Raw genomic sequence first — 16,860 nt, forward strand, 5'->3', positions numbered from 1 at the left:
GAACTGATGTCCTGAGTTACACACTGAACTTAGCTTCTTTTTACAGATACTTTGTTGTTGCTGTTGTTTTTTATTTAAAAACTCTTTTGTCTGACATAAGCACAGCTATTCTGGTTCCCTGATTTCTATTTGTATGGGATACATTTTCCACTCCATCTTCAAATCTTAAAGTGGAAGTGAATCTTTCGTAAGCAGTATACAGTTAGGCCTTTTAAAATCAATTCAACAATTTATTACAGAATTTAATCAAATTACATTCAGTGTGATTATTGATAGGTAAAGGCACTACTGTAATTTTGCAAAGTTTTCCAGTTGTTCTATAGATATGTTGTTTTTAGTCCTTTCTTACCATTTTCATGTTTAGATGACTTTCTCTAGTAGTATGCACTGCTTTCTTTCTTTTTTTTTTTTCTGTCTACCCTGTTTTCACATTTACAATGAAGTGAAACATGGGTATGCACACTTATAAGAGTCAGTCTAGAATGTGGGCACTGTCAGCGCGGCCACAACCTGGAAGTCAGGGCCATGAGCAGTTTAGGAAGAAGTGGCAGCTCTAGTACTGGTACTGCAGATTCTTGGGGAAGAAGAGAGCTGTGCAACTGCATTTGCCTCTCTGCTGTTGGTTTTCTCAGTGGAAAAGATGTCTGTGTTCTCTATGGAGCTGGCCTTTCAGGACCATTGTGGTTGCCCCTACATAGCTAATAATAATATCCTCTGCATTTGTTCTTTAATCCTAATGATCTCCTGGCATATCTAGTATGCCAATTTCACCAACAATCTTTTCTGTGTGGACAGTCTCCATTTTTTGTTCCATCTGTGTTATGTCAGATTACTAAATGACCGATGAGCCAGCCAGGGATATTTTGGTTTATGGATAGCTATCTGCATTTGTTTTTTTGTGGCATGACTAAGGTTATATCCTACTCAGTCATCTTGGTGACATCATTCTCAGAGATTGCTTAAAATACTGGTGGACAGACTCTCATATTCTGTTACGTTCTGATCCTGATCTTTGTGTGATCCCATTCTCATGTGTATGGAGAATCATCACAGATTTCTAACTAATAAATGACAACAGTAACAAAATTTATATGGTTTTGTACAAGTCATTTTGTGGTTACATTAAGATTTTAATGGCCATGTTTAGAGATCCTCCCTCTTACTGATTATGAACAAGCAAGTGGTCATATTGGATAACAACACATAGTAAAGAACTGCTAATCCCCTATAGGAGCTGATTACAGCCACTAGCAAACAGCAGGGGAAAACCTGGAGCTTTCAGTACTAGTTGCAAGGATTTGAATGCCATAAATAATCAGTGAGTGTAGCAGTAGATCTTTCCCAAGCTCAGCTTCCCAGTCCTGCCCTGTCTGACACCTGGATTGCAGCCTTGATATATCCTAAATTGAGGATTCTGATAACCTGTGCCTGTTCCTAACCCACTGAAGCTGGGAGATCACAAGTCTATGCTCTTTTAAGCTGTGAACTTTGTGGTGATATGTTACACAGCAACAGAGAATTAATATCATTGATCCTCTGGACTTAAATTTATAATTTTCCTATTTGCTTTCCACTTGTTTCATCAATTTGATCAAAAAGTACTTTTCATTTTTTTCATTGTCAGCATATAACACAGTGTTGTACAATCAAATGTGTTGTTAACTAAGTAAATGTTACAGATTCCTTTAAGACCCTGGAACAAAGTCAAGAGTTTCACAATATCAATAAACACCATACTGCATTTATGTCATATCTATATATACACACTTATATGTACACAAATGCTATTATAAACTTTGAAAATCAAAAACCATTTAACTTTAACTTATTTTATTTGTGAAATAAAAACATTTCTTTTTTAACATAGTAAGAATATGAGACGTTGATAGTAAAAATATATGTTTATGTAGAGTTATAAGTTACTCTGGAATACGCTTCACACTGATTCTAAGTAATCAACGTGTCATGATAAAATGTTTACACATAGCTTCCTAACAACTAACATGTTAAAAAAGAGTTGCCACACTAGTTTCTTCGACCTGTAGGGAAAAAAGTAGACACGCTCTCACATTATAGCTGTTTTGTAAGTAAAGGGCTTTCTTCCAACACCAAGTATTGAGAACAACAAAAATGAAGTACCTAAAATCAAACAGGCGTGTGTGTGTGGGGGGGGGGGGGAATGGTTGAGAGGAAAATGATTAAAGTATGTGTATGTACAAATCTGCCAAAATTAAACCCATCAATTTGTACAAATAATTTTTTAAAAGTTAAAATGAACAAAGTGGTAGTCAAAAAGAGACACCACGCTCCTGACATTTAGAACACTCATTATTCAAGACTTTATAATAATCAAATGTAAACTGATAATAATGATCTGTCTACAAATTTTATCTTTTAAACAAACCCCTAAACACCTGTAAACTGTATTATGTAAAATTATTTTTAAAATCACCAAAACTCAAAGACTATGAAATACCCCAGAAATACAAATAATTTTGAATTGTGACTATGTCATATTTTCATTATCATTTCATTATTTAATTTTCTTGAGATATTCTTTTGAAAAAAGCAAACAGCAGTGATACTATGTGCTATTTGCAGAAAATTAAAATGCTTTAAAAATGAATTCAATTATCATTGAATATATCATTTTATTCTAAAAAGCACAAAGGAAGTCAAGCAATAAACAAATAACTTGAAGCAGGCCCAATTTCTTCTAAACCAAGGATTTGTTAGGCTTCCCAGCTATCCTTTGAGAAACTCTTCTCTAGATTTACTTATTCTGAACACTGAGAAGGAGGTAGAGAATAGGAATGTATGCAGGTTACTCCACAGTCACTAACACGAAGCCTGCAAGAGGTGAGGGAAACGAATGACACAACACAATGGCACCCAGGTTAAAAACCCAGAACAGCCTGCTGTTCTTACTTTTTTCCCTGACCTCAGGCTCCACTGTTTAGTGAGATGCAATGGAAAGTAAAAAAGAATATCTGAAGAGGGAATTAAAAATGAGAGGCACATGTCAACATTTTTTACTTTTGGTGAAGTCGTATGGTTTCCACCACTGAGCAAACTGCAGTGCTTTCTTCCTCTGATCCTCAAAGTTTTCTTGGATGCCCTTCCGCCAAAGTCTTGGCTCTAGATCCAACATCCCACCAATGATTTCCTTTTGAAGAATGAGAAAAATACAAACACATGGGTACAAATAGGAAAGAAATGAGAAAACTTTCTTTTGCTATGAAATATAGCATTAAGTAGCTTACCATGACAATGTTCAAATATTACATAAATACTAGTTTCTGGTTTTAAAAAAAAATTGTGTTTTCAACAAATTCTAACTATATAATCCCTGTAATTCTTCAGAATCCTACCTGTATCTCCTGTTAAGCAAACTGCTCATTTTGTTGCTTACAACATCTACCAGGTGGTTGCCAAAGGTTAAAAAGGTAAAATTTAATTACTTTGGTCCATATTAGTTGCTCTGGTAAACCATCTGGATAGAAGTTAATCAACTTTAACAATTAACTTTGCTGTGCAACTGCAGCTGAATCTCAGGGTAATGGTCTCTCTGCTGCCTACTATAAACCAGTTTCTTCCAATATTGGCTAGTGTTCTTTTCTCAGGAAGCAAACCCATATTTTAAATATTAATCAAAGTAAATCTAGAATTTAAAACTAAATCACTTTCACTTAAGAAGGTCATATTTTCAAGCTCTAAAAGGAATGGCTTTTTAATTCTTTACTGCTTATTCTAAGATATTTGTTTCATGATCCTCCTGCAGTGCTACTGGTAATATAAATTAATCAGAGTTGTGCATGGGAGTATCCATGTGCAGAAAGATAAGGGGGAGATCTGAATTCTTACAGGAAAGGCAGCTGGTAACTATGGCAAGTATGGTAAACAACACCAGACTAAGGGTCATATTCTACACACTCAGTCTGGTTCTGTTGGACTGTGCAGTATGATCTTAAGACAAATAATAATAATCTCTCTCTAAAATACTGGTTGCTCATCTGAATAACATACCACAAGGATGTACTATCTACATGCAAATGTCATACAGCAGGGAATACAAAGATCACTATATATATAATATATAGCTATATAATATATATAATATAGCTATATACTATATAATATAGCTATATACTATATACTATATACTATATACTATATACTATATAATATATAATATATAATATATAATATATAATATATAGCTACCTTGTCTTCAGAAAGCTTATAAAAGAATATAAAGCTGAGGTGGGAAAAATTCTATTTGCTAGATAAATCAGGAAAATATTCAGGGAAAAAGGAAACTCCCTATCATTAGGAAAGGGAATAAAGGACTAAAAGAGATAGTAGTTTATATAGAAAAAGATCAGGAGAAATGATGCAAATTTACATTTAGTGCAAGAGATTCTTAATTCAACTAAGAAAAGCAACAGAAGAAAGCCTAGCTTTTAAGTTTACCTGAAATTTATCTCTGTAACACATCAGGCTTTGTTATATCTAACATATAGGTGGGTTCTGGCTCTCTTACTAATGTACCTGCTAATAAAAAAAGACCATCTCAGTAATCTCCTGCTCTCTGAATTACCACTTTGCTAAGAGATGGAAGAGACTTATTGGACTCACAAATTAGGTCTTGGGAAGTAAACTGAAAAGAAAATGCTTCAGTGATACAATGATAACTGCAGAAACATTTTTTAAAAATTAAAACAGTTTCATATAATCCCTAATATATGTGAAATATTTGAAGAGGAGTGAATTTCCAATTTCAAAAAATAGATAATTTACTGCCTCTTTACTAGACTCAATATATTGAGATTTATAGAGCCTTTAGTTTTTGTTTTTCTGGTTTTTTTTGTTTTGTTTTGTTTGGTTTGGTTTGGTTTTTTTGTCTTTTTCCTTTTTATCAGTACCGGGGATCGAACTCAGGACTGCCTGCTTGCAAGGCAGGCACTTATGCCGCTGAGCTAAATCCCCAGCCCTGAGCCTTTAGTTTTTAAGGCTCTATGGAATAAAAATAGGACTTTTCAGAGTGAGGAAAGCAAAATAAGTTTCTCTCTGCTTTGAAAATAAATTCTGAAACTTTCTAAAACAAGTTCCTATAATGTAATAAAACAATTTGAAGATGAATGTGGTTTTGGAATCTGGTCAACCATTCAGGACAACATAATAAATTCTGTGTCAAAATCTCTGCAGTTTGTGGCATCCCTATTCATTGTAGAAGATGGTCTTATGCAAGAGAAGGCAGTGTGGAGGAAAACACAGGGGCAAAGGAACACTGAGCAGAGTTCATGAAGGCCCCTCAGAGAGGTGATGTGATTAAAAAAGGCCTGATGCAAAGATTCAAAGATTAGATAAAGTGTCACTTCTACAGTTATTATTGCTCAGCCTTCCTCTGGCTGTTTCACCTGTTACATTAACCTCACTCCATTCCTGACATTAATTTATAGCTCAGCAACTATACCTCTAATCACTGTACCCTAAGGGAGCAATCTCTGAGAGAAAATGCTGGCAATCAAAACATCTGGTCTCTCCTACCTGCTCAGACACTATTTGTGTGGAATGATTTATATATTCTTGGACTGCATCTCGCCTAATTATAAATGAAGAGGTAAGATAATTCTGTTCTGTAGTTTGATCATGACCATCAGTATCCCTGTTCTGTCCAGTTCTGTCACTTAGCACGTGACACTGGGAGAGTTACTCAATTTCTGTCTCTTTATCTTTAAATGAAAGCTGTAATAATATCAATGCTATAAAGTTGTTGTGTGAGCACTAAATGTGTGCTCAGAACAGCAGCTGACACATAGCAAATGTTAATAAATGTCAGCAATTTTCACCATTCTCAGGATAACATTGGCTGACTCTAAATGTTATAGTCACTGTTGGCACTTAAGAAATATTTCTTCCTCCTCAAAATTTTCTAACTCTATTACAAATATTTTTGGGGATATTTGTTAATGTTTTCTAGATGTTGTCTCTAACAATTGAGGGGAATAGTACTCACTTATCTCACTGGTCAGTTTTGATTTTCATTCAAAAGAAATGTGAATACCAGCGAAGCATGCCAGTGCACACTTAAAATCCCAGCACTCCTAAGACTAAGGCAGGAACACTGCCATGAGTTTGTGGCCAACTGTCATTTCAGGCCAGCTTGAACTACACAGCAAGGCCTTATCTTAAAAACAAACAAACAAGAAACGTGATTACCAAAATGCTAACTAAGTCTTAAGATTTTATCAAATTTGTGATACCTTTCCAAAGTAATGAGGGAATTTGTGCTGATCTTCAATGACATGGGCAAATCCTCCTTGGAGACCAAAGTCCACCGAGAAGTAAGGTAAGCCTCTGGGAACCTAAACAGACAGACAAATTAACAGACATGTAAAATACAGCATGAAACCATGCTTAACCCCTCTTCCTGCTTTCTGACATGATATTAATTAAGCATCCCCCAAGACAAATGTAGACAAGGCATATCCAAATCTAGAGATACTTAAGCAATGACACAACTTTCTAAATAAAAGATTTCATTTTGATAGCTTCTTAGTGAGAGAGCTCTAAATCATATGTGGCAATTATAATAAAAACCAATTATGTTTATGTCCTTGGGAAAAACAAAACAAAAAAATACAAATATTTTCATATAATCACAGAATAATTTTCAAGATTACACAAATAAAAAATAAGGACATATTTTACTCATAATGAATAAGAGGAGGGAACTGGCCACATACACTAAACTTCACTTACAATATTCCTAATATTTTTATTATGATATAATTATCAAAGATAGCCAAGAAGAATCATAACTTTTTATTAACTTTTATTAACTTTTTATTAAGTGGTATGATAACACTTAGTTTTTATCAACCTAATTTTAAATGTCTGTAGGATGAATTCTCTATTACCCTGTATTGTTTTCTCCCCTCCTTCTTTACACACACACAGACACCAAGTATTTTAAAATACATCTTCAGTGGAAAACTGGAAAAGGCCTTAATTTCTTGTTTTCTCTATCAATAAAGTAATCTTGTGCCCCTCCAAATTTTTCCTTACAGCCCAAGTACTGTCATTGGAAATTATCCCAACTGGGTAACTTTATACTAACATTTTCCCCCTCTAAAGTCCTCACACACAATTGACATTTATTTATTTGGGCATCCAAATCACATATTCCTACTTAACAGTGTGCATTTTGTGTTGCATCCTCAGGCAGGCACACTTTAGAAGGGTATGGCATGGTGTGACAGAAACAGTAGTCACTTTGAAACATTATAAAGCAAATATGAATAAGATTAATAGAGTTGTTTATAGGTAGGAAGAGCATAAATAAAAAATCTGCTTATATAAAACAGAAACAGGTTGCTACTTGGAGGCTTTATATTTTTCTACGTCTCCACCTCTTCAATATAATATTCATGCACAACATTGAAAATTTTTTTAAAAAATCAAGAGACAGATGATGTTCTAAATGTATCTGTGACTCCCAAGTGCATGACCTCAAAAACTTATTTAACATCTGAGTCTCATGAGAAATATGAAATGTCAGTGGTTTGCTGTGATGATCAAATGGGACTAGCCCAATTCTTAGCACACAGAAGATTATTAATTTCATTTCTATCTCTCACACAAGCTTGTTCAATGAAAAAAACCATTTTTTTTTTGTTTTTGTTTTGTTTTTTGTTTTTTTCCTTTTTATCGGTATCGAACTCACAACTGCCTGCTTGCAAGGCAGGCGCTTATGCCGCTGAGCTAAATCCCCAGCGAAAAAAACCATTTTTAAAAGTCTCTAATAGAATATTTTTGACGGGGCTGGGGATTTAGCTCATCGGCATAAGCGCCTGCCTTGCAGGCAGGCAGTCGTGAGTTCAATCCCCGGTACCGAGAAAAAGACAAAAAAAAAAAAAAAAAAAAAAAAAAAGAATATTTTTGACATCTCAGCTAGATCACCAGGTGTAAAGCATGAATCTGAATAGCTAAAGAGATGTTATAGAATTATAGCTACTGAAGTATGATTCCTTTTTCTGTTAAATTATGATGCTTTGAAAGGCAGAAATAATTTGGGAAAGAAATATGTAATGATAAAAAAACGTATAATAGTACCATTACTTTTTGTTTATATCATGCTGTGGTAGGCAGAATAATGGGTTCCTAAATATGACAATGCCCAAGTCCTGTATGTGATATGAGTATGTCATCTGACATGGCAAGAGGGACTTCACATGTACACATAAGCTAAGGACCCTGAAATGAGAAGAATTTTGTGCCATACACATAAGCTCAATTAACTACAAGAATTCACATAAAAGACACGAGGCTCAGAATAAGAAAATGACTGGGAGATACTACACTCTCCACTCTAAAATGAAGGCTAGGGACCACAAGCCATGGAATATGGATAGCTTCTAGCAACAAGAAGAGACAAGAGAGTCAAATCTTTCTGGAGAAGGAGAAAGCCCCTGGCCCCATAAGGAATACAGGCCTGCTGACAAACTGATTTTAATCCAATGAAACCCATCTCCTAAAATATTTATTATAAATGTAAGATAATAACTACTTTAAGCCATTATATTGAGCAATAAGAAACTAACATACATAACAAGCAGCAATAAGAAACTAACCAGCAATGACACTAACATATATATCAAGACTCAACAACCTTTGGCATATTTGCAAAGATGGTACATTGAATACCTATTTTCTTATGAAGAAAGCTACTTCCACGAGCTCAGAGAACACCAAAGATAGAGCCTTTACTAGCAGGTAGAGCCTGCTAGAAAAGTTGTCAGTATGCACACCAAGGCTCAGGAATCACAGAGCATGTGGTGGTGAGAGCTTTCTTTTTGCTGAACTGGCCACCATAGGGAAAGGTAGAACTGTGGTACTATTCTAACGGCAGTGACAAAATTACAACAAAGACATTTATTTGTGCTAGAAAAACAGTAATACTCTAATCTTTTCCCTTCATTATAGCTGTAACTTGTGACTTCCTGTAAGTATTCTTAAATTTCAAGGGTTCTGGCAAACCCAAATTTTCCTTGAGAAGTACTATCCTCAATTAAAAAATCAATCTCTAAATGTTGGATTTAAAAAATTACTACAGTTTCAGAACAATTAATTTTAATATGTTTAAAAGTTAAGAAAAATTCTCATGAAATCTCAATAAAAAATCCTTGTGAAAATGATTGTTTTTGACAAGTTATTATTGTGTGATTCCTCTGCATGTGAACATTCATATCTGTTTCCTTCTTCTATTTCCAAATAAATCAAAAGACCCAAAAAGAATAAACAAAAAGTAAAGTAGATGAAAAAGGAATGTGATTCCACACAACTCCTGCCTTGGATACTTTTGTTGAGACAAAACACCCACCCCAAAATGAAGGACAGGGCTGGCTCCAAGGCAGAATGACGAGGCCCAGGGCCAACACTTCAAGGCAGCAGCCAGAGAAAATGGGGGAATAAGCCTACTCACCTCCCTTATATTGTACACAGGCCACCCCACCATCCCTTCAAGCCAGGGCAAACCTAGCACTCACAAAATCTCCCTGCCCCTCTCTTGCACAGGAGGAAGATATTTACAAAGTAGGGATACTGGATCCCCCTGAGTCTCTGTTAAACTTCTAAACTTCTCAAGATGATACAATGTATCAACCGTAAAAACTCCAATTCCACACAAGGAACATAAACACTGCACACAACTCAAGTCCATATAAGGAAAATAACATTATACACTAATATGTACTATTAAAAATAAAAATAAAGGGGCTGGGGATTTAGCTCAGGGGTATAAGCGCCTTCCTGGCAAGTGCAAGGTAGTGAGTTTGATTCCCGGTACCACAAAAATAAATAAATTAAATAAAATAAAAATTAAAAACTATCTAGTTGGCCACTTTTTCATATTTATTGCTTTCCTCTGTATGTTTATTTTATTGATTTTTAGTCATATTTTCACAAATTTGATTGTTCTCATTTCATAGCACTATCTTATGCTTTTAAGTGTAGATTTTGATTGACATACTGGAAGTTGTTTTTAAAGAGAAACAGGTTAACTTAACAAGATCTCCTAGTTAATTAATTGAGATACTTACTTTGATTTTAAAAAATAAGATACTAAATGATTCGCCAGTAAAAAGCTGTGCATACCTTACAGAAGATGGGGTATTCAAAAATTTCTACTCTGAAATATTTTCAGCTGCCATTAAATCATTTTCTGAAAGAATATTTAATGGTATGGTATGTTTTTGCCTTTTTTTTTGTTTATTTTGTGTTTTGATATGCTATCTGGTCTAAATTACCTGAAAAAGAAGAGTAAAACATTGACGATAATGTTATGCACCCACATGACAATTATGTACTTTCAGTAATGCAATGAAATGTAAGGATTCTGACTAGGATATAATAAGGAATCTTTTCAGACATGAGTCATTTATCAGGAATCTGACTTTCCAGAAGAAACAGGGGAGAAAGAGTCTAGTGACATTTACTGGAAAATGAACTGGCAAATGCTTCCTGTTAAACAGCCACACTACGTTTTCGGCTTTATGAATCAAGCAGTCATTATTGTGAGTACATATAGCATATCAGCATGAAAGCAGCCATAGGCAGTACATAAACAAAAGGGAATGGCTATGTTCTAATCAGACGTCATCTAGCAAACACGCAGAGGACTGGGTTCAACATTCCAGCGCAAGGTGCCACTTTCTGTGCTAGAATACAGGCTCCAAAAAGGGCAAGGATCAGCTCCATTTTGTTCTACTATGCACAAATGGTACCCAGAACAGCGCCCACATTCAGCATGAACTTAATAAATATTTGCAAATAAATTATTTTTTGAAGAAAAAAGGAATCCATACTTCTATTTAAATCTATTTTATTATTTATTCCTAGAAATAAGAAAGGTCATTATAGAAGTACTAATCATAAGTGCAACTTGTATCTAAATGTTGACTGGCAAAACAAGATTAAATTATAAAACATAGTAAAATAAATCCTATGTTTACAAATTCCTAGTTTCTGGGGACAAAATTGAAAATTTTTATATTATAAAAGAAGAAAATGATTCCAAATTGACGACCCTGTATCTCAGGCCTACAAATCTAAAAAGGCCTGATGGCAGGTTCAGATGGCTGTCATGTAAATTAGTGAGGAAGTGGGAGCAAGGCAGATGGCCACGTCAAATAAAATCTCTTCACAAACAAGCATTTGATACATCAGATAGATGAAAATAATTTTTCTGTGGAATTATTTTACCTTTAGTCACTCAGTCAAATGGTCTATTTTTTAACTAAGATTTAGAAGTTAACAAAGATCCTCAACACCACAGTAATTTATGTTAGAAAAAACTAGGTACTTACAGACTTTCTGATATCTTTTGAAGAAAGATCAATCAGTTTTTTGTTCATGGACCACTCTTCATCAGATTCCATTATGGCTTTCTAAGAAATAACCATTTGTTAAATGCAGTAATATAGCAGCAAATATGAACAAATTGCTTAAAATAATACAAATAATTTATCACATGTTATGGTATACATAGTACTGTTTAATACAGATAATACACAAAATAGTATACATAACTCTCAATAGAGTAAGGCTTTTTGTTATTTAAAATTAGAATGTCTTGATTGTGTTTAAATCCTGACAGCCAAAGACCAGTATTCTTTTACTATTAACTCTTACACACTAACTTTAGTTCAACTTTACATGAAAAAAAAAAAAAAAAATCACAGATAAGACCAAGTACTTTATTACTGAAAAAACTTGTAAAAGTTCATGAATTTTACTTTTTTCTCTTGTGCCAACCAAAAACTTGAACTATATCTAGCCATATAAAAAAGTAAAACTGCAGACAGCTAAGGTCTATTTGTCTCTTTAAAAAGAAGTAAGGAAATACACAAACAGGGAATTTTAAGATTTTTCCAGATTCAACAATATGACTACTTTTTATTGTAAAGAAATGCTTCCTAAAAGTAAAAGCCAGGTGATAATATAAAATAGTTAGTCTTTATCCTATCACTAATAAAGCAAATTTTAAAGATGAAATTAATATTCAAACTAGTATATTTTAAGTACATCAGATACATTGCTGCTTCCTATTTTAAAATCATGTGCTCCTTGACTTCACATCGTAAGACAGCACATTCAATATAAAATTGAAGTCAAGTAAAATAGATGAATGCCTTGTTAAGGATTAAACAAAAAGTTTAGGGTGCAAAAGAAATATGTGCACCATTCTGCCAAGAGATGACATATTCAGATGCCACATGAGCAACAGTGGCTGCTCTATGTTGATCCCTCTCTATATTTCAAATGCTTTTAGTCACACTCACTCATGACTCTACTGAGGAAAGAAAAAAAAAAAAAAAAAGAAACCACATTGGAAAAAATACAATAATCTCTTTCTTAACTAAATTTGGCTATTATGAAAATAGCCTTTAGGAGTACAAAACTTATTTCCTTATACTTTAATAACATAATTCATTAAATCAATAATTATACTATTTTTAAAAATGTCTAAAGAGAAAATTTTTGCCATCTCTTTAACAAATTTCATAACCTTATAGCTCAAATTCATAAATTTTACCATTTTATGTACAATGTTCTTAAGCCAACTCACAGAATAGCATCTCCTCTTTTCTTTGTATATGTTCATATTTCACTTATGGTTCTATATTGATGCATTTGCATTAGTCTATAAATCACATTCAAGTAGCAACAAATACTAGTAAAAGTTGACTGAATATTATAATGACACTTACTAGGTTGTAAATGCTAGTCATTTATTCATGCCTAAAATGTACACTAAAATAGACATTTTTTTCTAGTATCACAGATATTAAATATTAAAATTTCATCAATAACTCGTTTTAACAACTGTAATTTTTACTACTCATGTTATCTGTGGTTCTGGTTTTTCAGTTTTGACTTACAAGTGCTTTCTGGTAAAACACACAAGAAATGAAGATTAGAACAGATATTATAATTTGAAGCTAGCATGCTTTCAACAGTTAAGTCTACATATCTTTCAACAGATATATAATCAGCAGAAAACGTTTTACTATACCTTTCTTTATATGATATAAAATTTGATATTTAGATATAAAAAGAAAAATGCATAAATCAAGACAACTCTTATCCTTAGCACAGTAGCAAAAAATACGTATACAAAAAATGCTTGTAAATACCTTAAAATAGACAGGAGCCATGTCACCCACTTCCTTTGGAAGAGGAATACACTCATAAACCATGTGATAATGTTTCTTCATGCTCATATTAGTTTCTAAAAAGACACAGTCCAATCCTTTATCTTCAAACATCTTTACTAATGATTTCCGAAACATCTAAGGAAAGTAGAAAAAATGGACACATACAAGTGTTTCTCTTCTATGTGTGTGAAAGACTTTGAAAATAATTTAACAATCTGAGATATCTCTATTGTTGTTTTCCATATTTCTAAATTATTATTTATTCACCTAACTTCTCATTCCTCATTCAATAAGTGTGTCTGAATTAAAATTCCTTTCAATGCATTTAGGCAAGGTACACTGCAGAACACTGAGTTTCACAATTTGTAACACATTATTTTTAAAAAAATCAAGTAAACATGAATGATTTTGAAATTAAAATTATTTTCCTTAAACTATTAAAGCTATATAGGGCTACTATACAATATCAATGCTATAATTTCTTTAGTTTTAAAATACATGTCCAAATAAAAGTTATCTAAAAATAACAGAAGAAACACATTTCCATTGTCTCTAGGGAATAATCCTCAAAAATGACATCAAATCAACTGTATTTAAATGTATAAATGTACTTGAAGAAAGAGAACTGGAGAAGACAGAATGAAAAGCAGATTACAATATCTGACTCAAATACTAGAAGGCTGGTTCATAGACTAACAAGGAGAAAGGAAGAAATCCATGTTACCAACAGTACTCTCAAAAGCCTAGGAATTTACCTCATGGAAACAGAGGTAAAGATGCAGCTCAAACAGATGACTTACATGTCGATCTCCTTACCAGCAGAATATTACAAGATTATCCTCTGGGAAAGGTAAAGTACACAGTAGCAGAGCTTGGAAAACCAGACACACTGGAGAGTACATACCCTTAAAATAGGGAAGTTGTAGGAAAGACTACTAAATGTTCTTAAGCACTCAATACTCGGTCACCCCCATCTTTCTTTGTTTCTCAGCATCCAAAACCGTGGCATGCAGAATTAGATGGGACAGATAGAGGAGATGCAAAAGGTCTTTTCTAGAGCATCAGAACCCCAAAGGAAACAACATCAGCAGTTTCTAAGTGAAATGGCCTCATTGCATCCCTCCACAATTGAAGCACACTGTATGTAAGCATCAACAATTCTCCTCTTCCACCTGACAAACATGGAATATTCTTTTTAAATGAGATAGCCTAGCATATATTTGGCATATTTTTCAACGTGATAAGAAAAAATTTAAAGAAGACCAAGTATCACTATATGTAACAATTTGAATCTTTTTTTGAAAATTATTTTTAAATGTATTGTCCTAAAATTTATCTTTGTATTTTCTATTACTGAGAAGATCTAAAGTTAAATTTAAGGAAAGTAGAAAAAATGGACACATACATGTTATATATAATCATACATAATTTTTTTAAAAAACTCTTGAAAAACCAGTTTCTGCCTCACAAACAATATTTTGTGCTGAGTCAAATCAATTTTTAAAATGGAACAACAAAGGAAGTGAATAATCTTAAGGATATTCACCAAAGTATAATTAACATCCTTGAAGGTAAAAGCAAAAACCAAAAAACAAAATGAATTTTTAAAAATACACAGTATTAGGATTCAAATATTTTATTCATTACCCCACAATAGTATAATTTCTAATATTATTTTTCCTTTCTCACACAAAGAGAGTTATAATTCTATTATTTGTATGAAACATTTTGCTTTTCCTCCTTTCCTCAACTTTCCATAATGCATCCATCTGACCTACAAAAAATATGCATTATTCCTTTGGACAGAATTAATGTATGATTTTACTTCTGCATTTCTCCCCAAACTTAAAATAACATATGCATGTATTCAGTATCTGTTGAACTGAATTTCTGCCTGTTTCCCCACCTCAATTCTTTCCCATCAGGTGGTTTAATTTCCTACAGAAATATAAAACATACCACTGGATTTCTGTCATTTGTAAGGGCTTTTGGCATTGTTACTTATTCTAACTTAAATCTGTTTGTATGTTTACAGTCTTAAAACACAGCCCAGAAAGCCTAAAGTAATTCTAAAACTCAACTCCACATTTTTCATGTTAAATCATGAACTGGTATTTCGACCAATGTGGGGAAAAACACCTTCACACCAAAAATAATAATCATGTGCTTACTCTTCCAGTGGCCTTGGATGCAAGCCGCCCATTTAACTTTCATATTATAAATTTTAAAAGTCCAGGAAGAGACTAAACCATGAAATGAACCAAAATAACGCCTCTTTTGGCATTTTATATCAGCATGCTACAAAGAAAAACATATCTTGCCTCTTTTGAAGTCATGATTTTCAGATTTTTAAACTACGGCTCTCTGTAACTTCTACTCAGTTGCCAGGTGTTTAAAAGAAAAACAAAACCAACCTACTTCCCTCCCATTATCATTATGAAATTTTATTCATGTTACTATGCCTTTCAATGTCTTTGAAAAGTATCAGACACCAAAACAAATCTCTAAAGCCAAAATCTGGGTCAGATTGTTAAAGGAAAAGAGAAGAAATTAAAACTAGACAAAAATGGCAAAGTCACTGCAGCACAGAAGCCCAATTCCATTGCAGGAATGTATGACATTGACTGACTCCCCAACCTTCTTTTTATTATCTGTAAATGTCTTTCTTTTTGGATGGAAATTTTCTAGCTTCCTGTGCCAATAATGGTATTTCATGCTACACAAAGCATAGATGAGAAATCTAGATTGATTTTTAGGTCAAAATAATTGTTAAGTTTGTCATCAATTATTTAGTAAACAAAATTTTCAAAACACTGAGTATAGAATGGAAACACAGTGGTATCTCAGTTCACAAATGCTTTGTTTGTGAACAATCTGGTTTGAAAATCAAAGTGCATGGGAAAATTTTGGTTTTGTTTGTGAACTCCGCATCAGGTAATGAACACAATCATAGCCATCTTTCCTGCATGAACATGAGTATGGCTACCTTTTCCAGAGTCACAGAACAATTTAAGCTTGTGAACTGAAGTACCACTGTAAAACTGAAAGATTGTGGGTGATAGAAACATGATCTACATGTATACACAACTATCAAAATACAAGCACCCAAATTCAGAAGTAAAATCACTGAATGAAATAGAAAACCCATTACATTATATGTATTGCAACATTTTGGAAAAATTGTGCATGAGCTTTACACTGACAGTGAATATTATCATGCTGACCTGAATTTCTTCCCATATGTCTTCATCCAGTAAGGTAGCAGCTCGATGATGTTGCAAAGGGACTATCAGGCAGTGTCCCTCAGTAAGAGATCGGAAGTTAGGTAAACACAAATAAACCTACAGGAAAAAATTCCAAAGGTGAAAAGCCATTGTCATTTACTCTTAGTTGGAATAGGACAGCCTCTACTGGGGAAAACCTAGTAGTATTTAATGAAGTATACTTGCTTATAAGAAACACTGTTAATATTTTTAAACCCAAGATGATAGCTTTTAATAAACTGGAAATTTAGAGCAACAGTCTCAATTTTCACTGTTATACACCATACAAAATAAAAATTTCCTAAGAACGCAAAAATGATTATATTTCATTCTTGATCTGAGGGAGCTATACAGGTTGAAAGCCCTTGAAACAACAT

The 16,860-nt window shown here is 33.4% G+C and overlaps 1 protein-coding gene across 12 annotated transcripts in view; it reads right to left on the reverse strand.

Moving 5' to 3' along the window:
- Cwf19l2 (CWF19 like cell cycle control factor 2) overlaps window positions 1-16,860 on the reverse strand; it is a 190,460-nt gene that overhangs the window by 94,843 nt on the left and 78,757 nt on the right. For all 12 annotated transcript variants that reach the window (XR_010049754.1, XR_010049756.1, XR_010049755.1 and 9 more), the window contains 5 exons: window positions 16,445-16,561; window positions 13,200-13,355; window positions 11,370-11,450; window positions 6,267-6,368; window positions 3,037-3,166 (listed from right to left, as the gene is read on the reverse strand). Coding sequence is in view for 8 of the 12 variants with exons in the window: in XM_063256129.1 (XP_063112199.1) it covers window positions 3,037-3,166; window positions 6,267-6,368; window positions 11,370-11,450; window positions 13,200-13,355; window positions 16,445-16,561 (586 nt within the window). In the remaining 4 variants the exon portion in view is untranslated. The remainder of the gene's footprint in view (window positions 1-3,036; window positions 3,167-6,266; window positions 6,369-11,369; window positions 11,451-13,199; window positions 13,356-16,444; window positions 16,562-16,860) is intronic.

This window comes from Cavia porcellus, unplaced genomic scaffold (genome assembly GCF_034190915.1).
Source record: "Cavia porcellus strain 051 isolate PalLab524CR breed Dunkin Hartley unplaced genomic scaffold, mCavPor4.1 scaffold_9, whole genome shotgun sequence".
Classification (NCBI taxonomy): domain Eukaryota; kingdom Metazoa; phylum Chordata; class Mammalia; order Rodentia; family Caviidae; genus Cavia; species Cavia porcellus.